Source organism: Protopterus annectens, chromosome 8.part0 (genome assembly GCF_019279795.1).
Source record: "Protopterus annectens isolate FY-2018-M chromosome 8.part0, PAN1.0, whole genome shotgun sequence".
NCBI classification, from domain to species: Eukaryota; Metazoa; Chordata; order Ceratodontiformes; family Protopteridae; genus Protopterus; species Protopterus annectens.
The window spans coordinates 266,274,198-266,287,696 of NC_056741.1; the positions used below are offsets into that span (position 1 = coordinate 266,274,198).

At 38.4% G+C, this 13,499-nt stretch overlaps 1 protein-coding gene across 2 annotated transcripts in view; it reads right to left on the bottom strand.

Moving 5' to 3' along the window:
• Positions 1-2,580: 2,580 nt before the first annotated feature.
• Positions 2,581-13,499, bottom strand: part of LMNA (lamin A/C) — a 194,828-nt gene continuing 183,909 nt past the window's right edge. For both annotated transcript variants that reach the window (XM_044079756.1, XM_044079757.1), the window contains exon 12: positions 2,581-11,119. In XM_044079756.1, the coding sequence (XP_043935691.1) occupies positions 11,078-11,119 (42 nt within the window). In that variant the 3' untranslated portion in view covers positions 2,581-11,077. The remainder of the gene's footprint in view (positions 11,120-13,499) is intronic.

Genomic DNA, 13,499 nt, shown 5'->3' on the forward strand with positions numbered 1-13,499 from the left:
AAGAAAACTCCACACTAATCTTCTGTGGAGTGGGAGTGGGAGCTGTAAATGAAAGTGGTTTAAGGGTCATACTGGCCTTGAGCAAGGTCAATGGGAGTCCAAAAAGGTGTTTAACAGACAGAGGGGAAAGCAAAGTCTTGGACACAAAGTACTGGCAAATGGTAGAAGTTTTATAATTGTGGTCTGTGCCTAGGCAGAAAAGGCATCCAGTATTGCGGTATTTGTAGGGAATCTGCCCTCTGCACTAACACTTTTCCCTTCTAGCAGACATCTCAGAACAATACAGCAAAAGAGTTTAGACAAAGAAGATTCCCCAGTGGGGCACTTATCTGAAAACGTTAACAGAACAAATGACCACATAAAGATCAGACTGATGGCTGTGAGACCTGTGATCAGGCTGGCAGTGAGACAGTCTCAGGATTTAAGCTCATAACACATCCTTACAATTACAAGCTGAGTTCATATGTTGGATGTATGCTCCATCGAAGGTTTAAGCTTTGATACCTCAGCTGGATGTCAGCAGTGAAAATCCATCTATTTGGAACACTGCAGCAGTGATTTCAGTCAGATCAGCATTAGGCTGTAGACAGCAGGTAAGGTTACTATCAGTCATTTCCTCATTCAGCACTGAACTACATCTACATCATCTTGAAGACAAGTTGATCTTTTGAGTGAGTCTGTCTACCCTCATGGATAGGACTCTGGATTCAAACATTTGCTTTCCAAGTCTACCTAGAGTACACAATTCCTAGTCTGGATGGAGTTCTGTCAAAGAATAAACAGTTGTCTTCCTCTTAAGACATTTCTGAAACGTTAATTACTGCTTTTGGAGTCTGTTCAAGGCAAAACATTTCAGGAGGACAGATTATATGCTCCTTTGTTCCAAGTACATGAGACACAGTAATAGGGTATTCCAAGATGCCCCCCCCCCCCGCCACTTTCCTAACAACTGCATGGCTATAAACAAAAGCAAAGGGATGCAGTTTTGTTGACCAACATGATTGTGTGTGTGTGTGTGTGTATATATATATATATATATATATATATATATATATATATATATATATATATATATATATAGGTTGCAGGCTACTCCTCAAAAACATGTCTTCAAACTCGGTCAATGTAAACACTAAAAAAATCCCCTGATATCCGACTGTAACCAAGAAGGGTCTGTAAATATTTAGTAGATGCAGTCTCTGAATTCTTAAGTTCATCAAAATATTGAGAGGAGGACAACAAATAGAGAGAAAATCTGACAGCAAAAGGAGGAAGGTAGCTGGTGCATCGGCAAAAGATATGCTTTATACAGGTCCAAGACAAATAAAAACAGTCTGTTTAACAGGGCTGACTGAGATAACTGTACCACTCTAACAGGGCAAAAGTGCTGCAATTTTAACTGCTGTACAAGGCTAGTGGAAAAACCACAGGCAATGGAAGAATGGGCACTTCTCTAGCAATCTTCAGACAAGTCACATTTTTAAAATACACCCAGTGGATTTATGCCCTTACAACAGGGACCACTGGATTGACAGCTGTGAACTAATGCAGCTGCACCAACTTCTGTCTTGCAGGCAGCAGTAGGACATCGGGACAGAGTAAGATTAATGCTGGTACGGCGGACATCGGTACACAGAAACAGAGCAAGATTAATGCTGGTACGGTGGACATCGGTACATAGAAACAGAGTAAGATTAATGCTAGTACGGCTGGGCTGCGATGTCCAGGGAGAGGCTGAACAGGATGTTCAGTTACAATAAAAGTAAGATCGGGCTTCAAGTCTGCCTTCTGTTCCATTTTTTTAAACATTTTCAGCTGATTAGGAATCAGGCCTGCGATATCTCTCTGTCTACAGAGGGTTTCTCGTATTGTTTTTACAATCAAGTGTGTATTTTATTTATTTATGCTTTTACTTTTAGTAGATTTGGAGATGGATAGGCTTCTATTCTAATCTGTGGGACTTTTCAACGTAAGAAATTTTGGACTGCTTTTACGTGGTGCCTTCTAGTAGTTTCAGAACACCATGTAGACAGCCATTAGCCTTTGAGTATTTTAAGAACCACCCAAGTAAACTAAATACTTGAGGTGATTATTTACAACAGGGTCACTTGGTATTTGAAGCTTTCTAGGTAAGATGAAGGTCTATACAATGCATTGACTAAGTACAGGAATATCCTAAAAAAAATGAAGAAAGATTTCATGGGTCTCTAAAATCAAGCAAAGAATGGCATCAAAGATAGTCTAAAAACTGAAGAATTTACTTCTCAAAACATTTTTACTTGAAGTAGTCTGAAGCCACTTAATGTGAGAGAAAAGACATTTGTAGCACAGATGACTGAACTGTTCTTGAAAACTGCAGTATGGACGTTCTATGCAGGATTCAACAGCCTGGGTAAACTTTGCGTTTCATCTATTCCTAATGCCAAGTAAATCCCTTTCAAATGTTCCTGCAACCAGAGTGCTCTGAAACTATATCATAAACTGGTACGAAAAATAACTGAAATTGATGCTGGAATACTTTGAATACAATTTCCAAACAGTTAGTACATTAAAGAAACAAAAAATACAAGGCTCACTTCATTGATTTATCTCTTTTATTTAAGGTGACAAAAAGTAGAGTACATATACAATATAGAGTAAATACATGATACAGTTCCTGCAGAATTACAAACTCATGGATTGGGTCGATCTACTGTGCTAGGCATGTGGGACAGTAACGTACACAAGGGTTAAGTTACAGCTGAACAATTTCACTGTGATCAGACTGTAAAAATTCACACTCCTCTTTGGTTGTAGCTGCCTGTCACTGGAATGCAGTGACACATAGTGGTGAGGAGGTGAAACTGCAACTTTGGTGCATATTTTGTCCTTCAGGCTCTTCAAGAAAAAGATCCAAAGGGGTATAGCTTATTTTTATTAGTCATTACAGATGACTATTCTATGGTGTAACAGACTGCCACATAGTCTGGTAGTGTTGTAAACAATGCTTAGTGCATACATCTTGTGCCATCTGCCAGTCATAACGTCACTCCAACTAATTATCAGTGTGTTTTACCCGATCAGTGATTTGCTAGATAACACCTTAATGTAGGTGATGCTCATTCTAACTGACCAGCAGCTATGCCTCCCAAGTGTATAAACTAGAAGAATAACTTATTTAAAAATTATTTTAAAAAGTATCAGAATTTGTTCACAACTAATCTTTTTATCTGTCATGTTGTTTCACTGTTATGGAAAGATGACATCTGTTAAGGTTATAGCACTCCAGCATCATGTTTAAATTTAACATGATAGTCCAGCCTGGAGTTTCTTTTTTCTTGAACTACAGTCCATCAATGAGAAAAATGGGTTAACAACGAGAGCCATAACAAAAGACAGACCCTATTGGACAGTACTTGCTCTCATATAATGCCCTTAATAGGTCTGATGGACGGTACTTTTTCTAATAAAATGACCCTAGTAAGAAAAATGGTAATTGATCTTCCTGGCTTCATGATGTGTAGAGAGACAGCCCAAACTGCAACACAGACAATAAGAGTTCAGCTAGCAGCCTGTGCATATGCAAACTAGCATGAGCCACTCACTCACAATCTTCTTCCGATGGCTTCTCCTTTGCCTAGACTGCTAAATGAACTATGGTTGTCTCTGTCACGGTCTGGCCTCTTTCTTCCTACATCACAGAATCAAAGATCATTTTTGACTGTTAATGGCATTTTATAAGAGCAATAACTGTCCATCACATCCTATTAGTTCTGTCTCGCTGCAGGGTGGAATGGCTACAGATGTACTCCACATGCAACAGTGCATGACACCATAAAACTGGCAAAGAGGGGATTGCACACTAGCCAATCACAGCATGTGCTAGAAGTGTACACCAAAACTTCATTTGCCAGCTAACAGGAGGACAGCTGTAAGGGAATCAAAAAAGTGAAATCTTCAAACTTCCCAGATGACGGCAGCCAAGTTCCTCTGCTTTTGACTCGGACTCCCCTGTGTCCTTCAAGGATGAGGACAGAAGGGAGACAGGAGTCGATGGTCACTGGGGATGTATAGATAATGCAAAAACATATTTTAAAAATTGCCAATCGTAAATGAACTGTTACATTATATTGCAGTTCAGCATTTTGCCCTTAAATTACATTCTTTTAAATTAATTTTGAAACATAATACCTAAGAAATCATTGTAATGCACTTTGTACTAACATTCCAGTGATCCAGTAGACCATTGCTGGTGTCATCTTATCAGTACCATGTTCAGCATGGTCCAAATTTTCATACTCGTATCACCTTTCACTAAGTGTATTACTTTCAGAAGAGATATCTAAAGTTTACATTAGTGTTCTTTACATTTTTACTTGCTTACATTTGAATAAGTGCCTTGGTGTATCTTCTTAATGATATAAGCTGCAATTTGCATTTCAAAATTCTTAACAGCCCCCAACACGCGCGCGTGCACACACACACACACACACACACACACAAAATGATAAATATACACTTGGATGATATTCATTACAACCCTACCTTAAAATTGACACAGACAATAGCTACATTTTCCTAATCCCCTCTTAACACAACCAGCTAAAGCAAACTTGTCAGCTTGTGAAATGGAAGCAAATGTTTTTATTTAAGGGGCTTTAATTTAAAGTCCATACAGTTTGAAATTAGCAATTACAGGAATGATTAGCTAAATCATAATGCATCCCACATGGTGTCTGAGATCAATGTGACTTAGTAGCTCAAATTTGTTTGCAGGGGACCTTTTTCATCTGTCTTTTCTGAAACCGCTGCTAAAAAGAGTACAGAATATTTTTAATCTTCTACACAAAATAACCAAATCAGATACCACAACTGTGGAACATGCACCTCCAAAAATGTGGAGGTCTTGTCTGGAGTAGTTCATGTGGCACACTGACCCCCCCCCCCCCGAGAAAAATATCTTGTAATCTACTCAGAGTAGTGTACCTTCAGGGAGGTTCACAATTCTGAGGGCACTCTGTGATGCCACAGTTAACTTGAAGATAAAAATATAGACACAAGCATGACAAATTTTTTGGGACTACTTTTATTTTATTTTTTATTTATTTTTACAGAGGGTTTAATTCAACCTATAAATCTTTAATGTTTCGCCCTCAGTGGGCTGTGGGTAATTAACCACCTTCTTATAGGCAAGTAAATTAAATCTTAATTTAAATTTTTATGCAGGAGAGATATTCCTGTACCCCCTGATGTAGGCTTCTCTGCCACCCCCAACAAAATCCAGGTATAAAACCTCCAAAGTCATAATGATTTATAGAACTCAGAAAATACTGACCAGATTCCAAGAGACTTTCTCTCGTGGAAATGACTTACTCTTTTATAAACCTGACCCAATTCCAAAATATTTGCTCTATATGCAAGTGATTTAGTAAATAAGTCCTATCTGTAAAGCAGGGTTACACCAGAGTAAATCACTTACAGTGACAGCAAGTCTTTTAGAATTGGAGCAGGGTTATATCAAAGTGAATCACTTACATAGGGAGCAAGTATTGTGGAACTTGGTCCTTCCTTTTGTGTTGGTGCAATCTTACAGAGCTTGAATACATAGAGATTGGGGATGTAAGGGCAGAGCTCACACAGTTAGGGTTCTAGAGGCACAGCCTCCCTGTGAAAAATGCCTCAAAGCAGTAATATTCTTTCCATGTCATGCACTGGTTAGATTTGGTGATCAGAGAGTGTGGCAAACATGCCATGTAAGCTTGACGGTGATCACAGTAAATAGACTCATGATGACATATAAAACCAATGACTTAGTTCAGAAATGTTAACTGTCCTGATAACTACTATACAATTGATTTGTGGAGCAAGACAAAATGCCCAAGTTATAATTTTTCATTCATCAGTAATTTTAAAAAAATATTTCAGCTTCAAAATTAGTTACTAATTCACAGGAATATTTACAAAGTTACAGTAACACTATAAAGGTCTCCTCTGCCCCTCTCGGACTACCCAAGGTAATTCACGGAGACTGGAAGGTTTATGATTTGCATTCTTAAGTTTTTGAGAGGAAGTTTTTTCTAAGTTGTGTGTGAAGATTTACAAAATATGGGATTTAATGAATCTAGATAACATTAGGACTTTTATTATGATAGGTTATCACTGTAAATTTTATGAGAAAAATTATTAATTGCCATTTTCCACGAGTTCACAAAAGTTTTATACTTGTTCAAACTAGGAGTCTGCATAAAATTTGGTTGATTTAAGAGTAGGTGTAAAAAGATTACTCTCTGAAAAGAAGGGAAGACAGTGTCTTGCTCCAAAGATGTGTTTTATCATGCTATGGCTGGTTTATGTTTCACAAATTAGTACTAGTGTCAGTGATTTTAATTCAAACATACATAATGGTTTAATTACTAAACAATTCCTTCAGCATGTGACAGATATGTATGGTTAGTGGTATGTGGCAAAGTTGGTGTAAGGTAGGCCATCGGCAGGGTTTGGACAAATCAGTTGCATGGCCTATGTAGGAGGGAAGTGCTTACTACTGGAAGACAAGTCTGAGGGGAATCGACAAAAGAGGAGGGACAAAGTTGGCAGAGAAGCACCTCGACTTTACTGCACACAGAAGTATGAACCAACTCCAGCCAGTACAGTAAGGAAACAGATTTTGGAAACAAATGTTCTATTCTAGCATGCCCTGGTGTGACACTGGGGGAAGAGGATGGCATGAGATTTTGGATGGTGTATTTCCTAAGGGATATGAGGCTAATAATGTGCAAAGGAAGTCAACCAAAATGGTATGAACATTTTTTTACGTCAAAATTGCTACCATAAATTGAAAGGATTTAGATAAGCAAACTTGAATAAAACATATAAAGGGTCACTGCCTAATACAAGAAATACAGGGGTTCCAGAAGAAAATGAAAAGGGACAGCTAGGGTAGTGCAAGCCAAAGATATATCATTTGAAAAGGACAGTAAATTATTTTTAAATTTGCTGTGTAAAAAGACTCCATTTCAGGTCTAAAAGGGAAAAAAAATGTAAGTCGGTCACAGGTAAGCAGAACTTGCTTACAGAGTCTGCATGATATCCCCTTGGCCCACAAAGCTGAACTTGGTTCTAATGTCCAACTAGCATTATTAGGTATTAACATGCAGCCACCCATCTTCCATTCATGGTGTTAAATTAGAATGAGAAATCATTTAAAGTATGGAATTTTTGGACTATAAAATTGAAATGTGTCTTACTATATATTTTTTTAGTTGGATATGCACTATATAAAAATTATCTTTAGAAAAGTGCTTCCATAACACAACAAACACTAGAAAACACTAACTCTGTCCCTACATCTACCACACGTTTCTACTTCTCACTACATATCTACTAGCATACCCACCTCCTATCTGCATTATTTGGTACTGCAGTGTGACAGTGATAAAGATGAGAGTCTTACAAAGAAAACGGCTACAACTCCTTCGTATTATGATATCTGACCTACTCAAAAAGTGGACTGTGCAAAGACTAGGATTTTATCTTGGTCATCTCTAAATGTAATGCTGCAGCTTCCTTGGACTACTCCATTATTCCGCAAACACAATTATGTTAATTCTGTCTCTGTCTTGCAACCACCAAGAACACCCTCAAAACAGGTACTAAAACAAGGACTAACAGATCCTACATCTGGTACAAATATATGTTTGAATGGAAATAATAAACACATTAAAAAGAACTTAAATTTTTGCCATACATTTACCTTAGTGTTCTTCTGTAGCACAGTTCTGATGATGACATCACTTTCAGTTTCAGATTCTTCTTCTTTATTCAATAAAAAGTATGACATCATTTGTTCCATATCATAGTTTAGATGAAAGAGCATAAACCCAGCAAAAGCAGATGGATTCTGCATTGAGGATTTTAAGCCTTTTCTACTGACTGTGTTTCAAGATGACAGATGATGACGTATGCCAACAGATTACAAGGCCTCAAGGGACACCGATCCTTTCAGACTCAATCTGATACTTCCTTGTTCACTGGCGCCATGCAACATCCATTTCAAATGTTACAGCATGCTGTCTCCACCATAAAATCCAGAATCGTCACAATGTAGAGAGGTTACCAAAGAAATAATCTGGCAATTATTTTCTGTGGTAAAGGGATCCTTCTAACAGCACAGTAATGTTGATGTGTTTTATAACAGGGCCACACGACTTCAGAAGTGCGTATGAGAATACTGTTTACCTTCAAAACTGCATCAAGACGTAGATGTTTAGTGTAACAATGAGAACCTTTCCAAGTATCGCTGTTAAGAGGCCTAATTTTCCGTTGTCCAGTGTTTATTCATTTACATTAACCACAGAAATGTACAGATTTCTGATGATTCTAATGTAGCAGTGTTTATCTACACACAAAAACATTCACACAAACACACTAGAAAATTGGGAAGGTGGAATATGTGGTAGGGAACTTGTGAGATGGCACAATTACTGTCTAGCTGTGCAACTTTCAACCAGTTTTACAGGACTGAGGCTGGGTTAATTAAGAACATGGAAATGGATTCTCCATTGCTAGAGACAGACAGAGTGTGTTAGTCTTAAATGTGTACAAGGGGGAAGAGAATATGAGAAAACTACTTCTATGCTGATGTCACTGAATGAAATTTTGTTTTAAAAAATAATTATACTACAGTTCAGGAATTTAAGTAACCACAATACATTGCTACTATCCATTTTACAATGTAATAAAGGATACTTAAAAAGAAAATACTACCCACCTCCAGTAGTATGGAGGGATAAAGCCCCTATGACCCAAGTTCAATTAACAACTCAGCCACTGGAGTAGCTAGCTGGGGAAGCTGAGTCAACTTGACTCTCTGTGAGCAGAAGGAAGGGAACTACATTGTCTACAGTGCAAATTCCAAGTAGAACCCACACTTGAGATAGAAAATCACCAGTGGGATTTGGTTTCACTCCTTGGGGATGACATGGGCATGGAGCAATGGGAATAGTTAGAGCTGGAACAGAAACCTGTCCTAATTCCCCATAGCAGGATGACAGCACTCCTGCTTCTCGGTCTGCAACTCTGGGAGGAATAACTGATCCATAAGATTCTCACTTCCTGCAGCAATGTGGAAAGAGCAGCTTGACAGTCACCAAGTGTCAGGGTGCAAAAAAGCAATCATACCAGGACAATTCAACTGTGCAAACTGCAGGATAAGGGATAACATGAACTACCAGATGTAGTGAAAGCATCTAGCGCACTAGGTGGAGGTATACTAACAAAAAAGTGCAGAAAAATTACTACACCCACAACTAGTAATTTAGGCCACAGCGTAATTCAGGCCACTACTAACACAAATAAGGTGCACACTACAATGCCAAAAACAAAACAAGGATTTGGACAAAAGAATAAAACCCTGACTGCACTCAATATGACATAGGACTGATTAGCAGATCAGGCATTAGACAAGATAGTAGTGAATGGTAGGAATGAGCAGCTGACACCAGCTTCCCCATCCTGGGAGGAAAGTGGGAGTCTGATGTGCTGTATAATGCAGCACAGTGTAGCGTATGCAGCAAGATGGACACTCCTACTAAGCTGCATGTTTGTACATTAGCCATAACTCAAAACAATGCATACATACAGGTCAGTGGGTGACAGCAAGTCCTACAGACATGTCAAGTTGGCACATGGGACTGTTATGGCTGGGGGAGGAGGAATAATCAACTCCTATGAGTGCCTGGATAATGTATCCAACACAATCTGTCTCTCACCCGTAGCACCAGCTGCCACTGAGGAAGGGCATCAAAAAAGTGTTTTACAGTGAAAATATGGGATTCCCCTCTTGGTGATATTGACTGTAGTGATGGATCTAACTTGGAACAAATCAGAGACAGAACATGATGAGAAAACTGATGGTCAGTAGGCACAAGAGAAATGGAAAAGAACCTAAAACATACACCAAGGATTTCAACCAGCACTTTATAACTTTAAACAGTAGTTAAGGCAGAAACAAAGTTGCGCTTTGACATCAAACTCTCCACAAGTTGCTAATAAATCAAAGGGTAAAATCCTAATCGAGCAGGTTCTACATGTATTGGACACAGAACAATTCTTCAATTAATTTACTCACCAGACATGCTTTGAGGAATACAAGAAAAAAACCAAAGCTAACAGTAAACAAAATACAAGTGGGGTTTATTAGCCCCATACACATTTACGCTCATTTCCTGATCACCATTGCTAATTATAACAGGTGACAACATAATTAACATAACTACTACACAGTCACTTAATTTTGCACATCTCCCCCGTTACCTAGGCAGTACATATACTGTACTCTAATTTGCCACTAACATGGCCCTCTTAGAAAATCACAAACCACCACAACTGATGTAGCCACAACCTATCTCAGAAATGTGCCCATTCGTTATGCTCTTGGGAGGTGACAGACTCCCTATACCTACAAGCTGAGGCCCTACTAGCAAATGTTCTTAGCTGGAAGCACTTTTCTGTAGCAAATATATATATTTATTCACTCTTTATCTAGGAATTCTTCAGCAAATTATTAGTTTGTTGGCACCAAGTCCCCCAAAACAAGACTTAATAACCTGACATTTAGACAACTGACTGGCACATCAATCCACAACTGCACACACAAACACGTGAACATGTATCCATGAATACATGGATGTGATCAGTGTACTCGAGTGCGTATACAAATACAAATGGCTTGGTTTGTCCTAATTCCATACCGAGCTGACAATTCTGCAGGAAGCTGTAATTACATCTGAATGTAACAAAAAAGATACCAATGCAAAGCCTTACCTTCTACAGCACTGAAAAATTATTTCTTTTAACATTTTTTTGTTTAATTCTGGCTGAAAGCTGACAATTTTATAATGATACAGAACTTTTTTTTTTTTTGCTTTTTTCATTTGTCATACAAAAGTGATAACTTTGGTTGTTAAAAATATTTCCTGACATACAAAATATTTATCATATATATTTTTCAAAATCTTCCTTCTTCCTTAACAACTTTTCCGGCTTCGCAGGAAATATCCTTTTCTGCTCTTAAGGCGCATCTCTGGAGTCAAGCTCTTCACATGATGGCGCAATTTTGGGCGTCGAGTCTTTGGACGCCCTAGAAAAAAAGAATACAAATTATGACCATTTTAATGACACTGAAAAAAATCTGTGATAATTTGAAAAATCAGAGAATACAGATGAAGTACTTAAGAGTGAATCAGTACATATCAATTTTGGGTTCCATCATGTGGAAAGGTCTTCATGCATTGCTCAAAATCTCCATGTGCCATTTCTAACAAATATTCAGGTACTGAAGTTTAAATAGGATGTAGCACAGATGATATCATGCATTGTTATTGGAATATTGTTTCTGCCCACTTTTAAAAGTAGAAGTGCTGATGAAAAGAACTAAAAGGAATGTGCTCAATCTGTTTATTCTTTCTACTAACTTTCATCCAGTTTGGATCTCGCAGACCAGACTGTACCCCAGCAAGCACATGGAAGGAACCAGATGAAAATGGGTGACAGGGCATGTGAGTGTACTCTCAAGAATGATTCAGCATTGCTAATCAGCTTCACATCGAGTCTTTGGCACATGGAAGGATACCAGAGTTGGAACTCATGCAAACAGAGGTGGTACGACCAATTTGGGATTAAACTGATGGTCCAAGCTCTGTGAAGGAGCAGCATTGGTAAGAGCTGTGCCACAGAAGTATGCCGTTGTCCAAGCCCAAGCTCTGTGAAAAAGCAGCAGTGGTAAGAGCTGTGCTGTGAAAATATGCTGTGGCCCAAGTCCAAGCTCTGAAGGAGCAGCAGTAGTAAGAGCTATGCAGTGGAAGTACACTGTGGCCTACTATAACAGTTTTAAAGCTCTGGAATGTGAACTGCTATGACACTGTTTGGCAAACTGTTTTAATTCACCAAAAAATTAACCTGTTCTTCCCATTTTTATAGATGTTTCTATATTATAGCCATGAAAGAATGGTGATATTTTTCTCTTTCTGGTAAAACATTTTTTATCATAAACTAAAGACACTTTAATGGGGATATTTTCCATGCTATTTCAACCTCACATGGGTTAACCTCAAAATAATTCAGGGAGTGAGGCATGTTCATGTTAGGAACATTTTTCAAGAATGACAATCACAACAAACTGTACTGACACTAAATACACAAAATGTACATATTAAATCACAGCAGCTTAAGAATACAACATATTGTCATCAAACTACAGGCCTTGCACCTTCACCACATTACCTCTATATTAATATTACTGATACTAAAGTCACAAAGTGTTCAAAGGAAAGTAACCTATTGGTGAAAGAAGACTGAATGCCTGAGGTTCAACCCATCAATGAGTAGAATTCCTCCATAGGCAATCAATATCAGTGAGTTGTGCTAGTAGTGATGCCTTTTTGGGAGAATTCCTCCTTCTTCCAATTGGCATAATCATGGAGTAGGCATATATAAGTTTAGAGGTTGTGGGGTGCTTAAGAAAGTATTTTTTGGCATTTTTTTTCAGTGACTACAGTTCAAGGACTTTGATCCTCAGAGCATTCACTTTTGTCCACTCATAGTGGAAGCTTCAAAATATGGCCAAGTGACTGTGAGAGCATAATGCAGCTAAAGCAAGCACAATGACCATGGTGCAAGAACAGCGGTGGCAAAAGTGCAAGTGACACAGTCATGCTAGAACACACACAATAAATGACAATGACATTTTCAGCCATTTTTAGCTTTTCACTGAAAAACAAAAGTTGACCTTTGTATTACTCTTTGAAGGAACAATCCCCCACCCATGAGTATTACTAACAAAGCTTAACCATGAGCCTGGCCTGGGGTAAACACAACCGGTTTACCACATTTTTAAAAGTGCATTATAGCAAACTGACCAACACCAGTGCTGCTGGTTAGTTGCAGTTCTTTCAACCATTAAGTCCACTTTTGGCACATGCTTGTTTGGTTTCTACTTTTCTTCTTGGTTACATCATTCAGGCATAGGTGGCATGACATAAGCTCAGCTTCTTCTCAATGTTTGATTGCCTGTGACTTTGTTTCAGCTTGGGGAGAATGGGAGATGGACATATTGATACAGAAGGATGGCAAAAGTTAACCAGTGTGCAGTCAACTCAGATGCTTACCATTGCATTCTGGAAGACTGCGTTGCATACTGGAAGACTGGTTAGCTGGCCTATCACAGTCATAAAGCAGTAAAACCTTACACTGCTCTGCAGGAAAGGCTTCCATTTGCAGGAAGATCGAGCAAAGTAGCGAAGTGCATGGCAACAGAATGAAGATGTTGGCTGAACACCGAATGCTATCAAAAAGAGTTCAGCATTGCAATTTTATATATTTAAGTTTTTACTTATTTCATTTTTCCCTTGATTCCTGATACGACTACTAGGTGACAAATTTTATCAAGATGAAACTTATTTCACAAGAAAAATAAAAAATAAAGTACGTTGCAAAGGGCAGGAATACATTTCCAGCCAGGT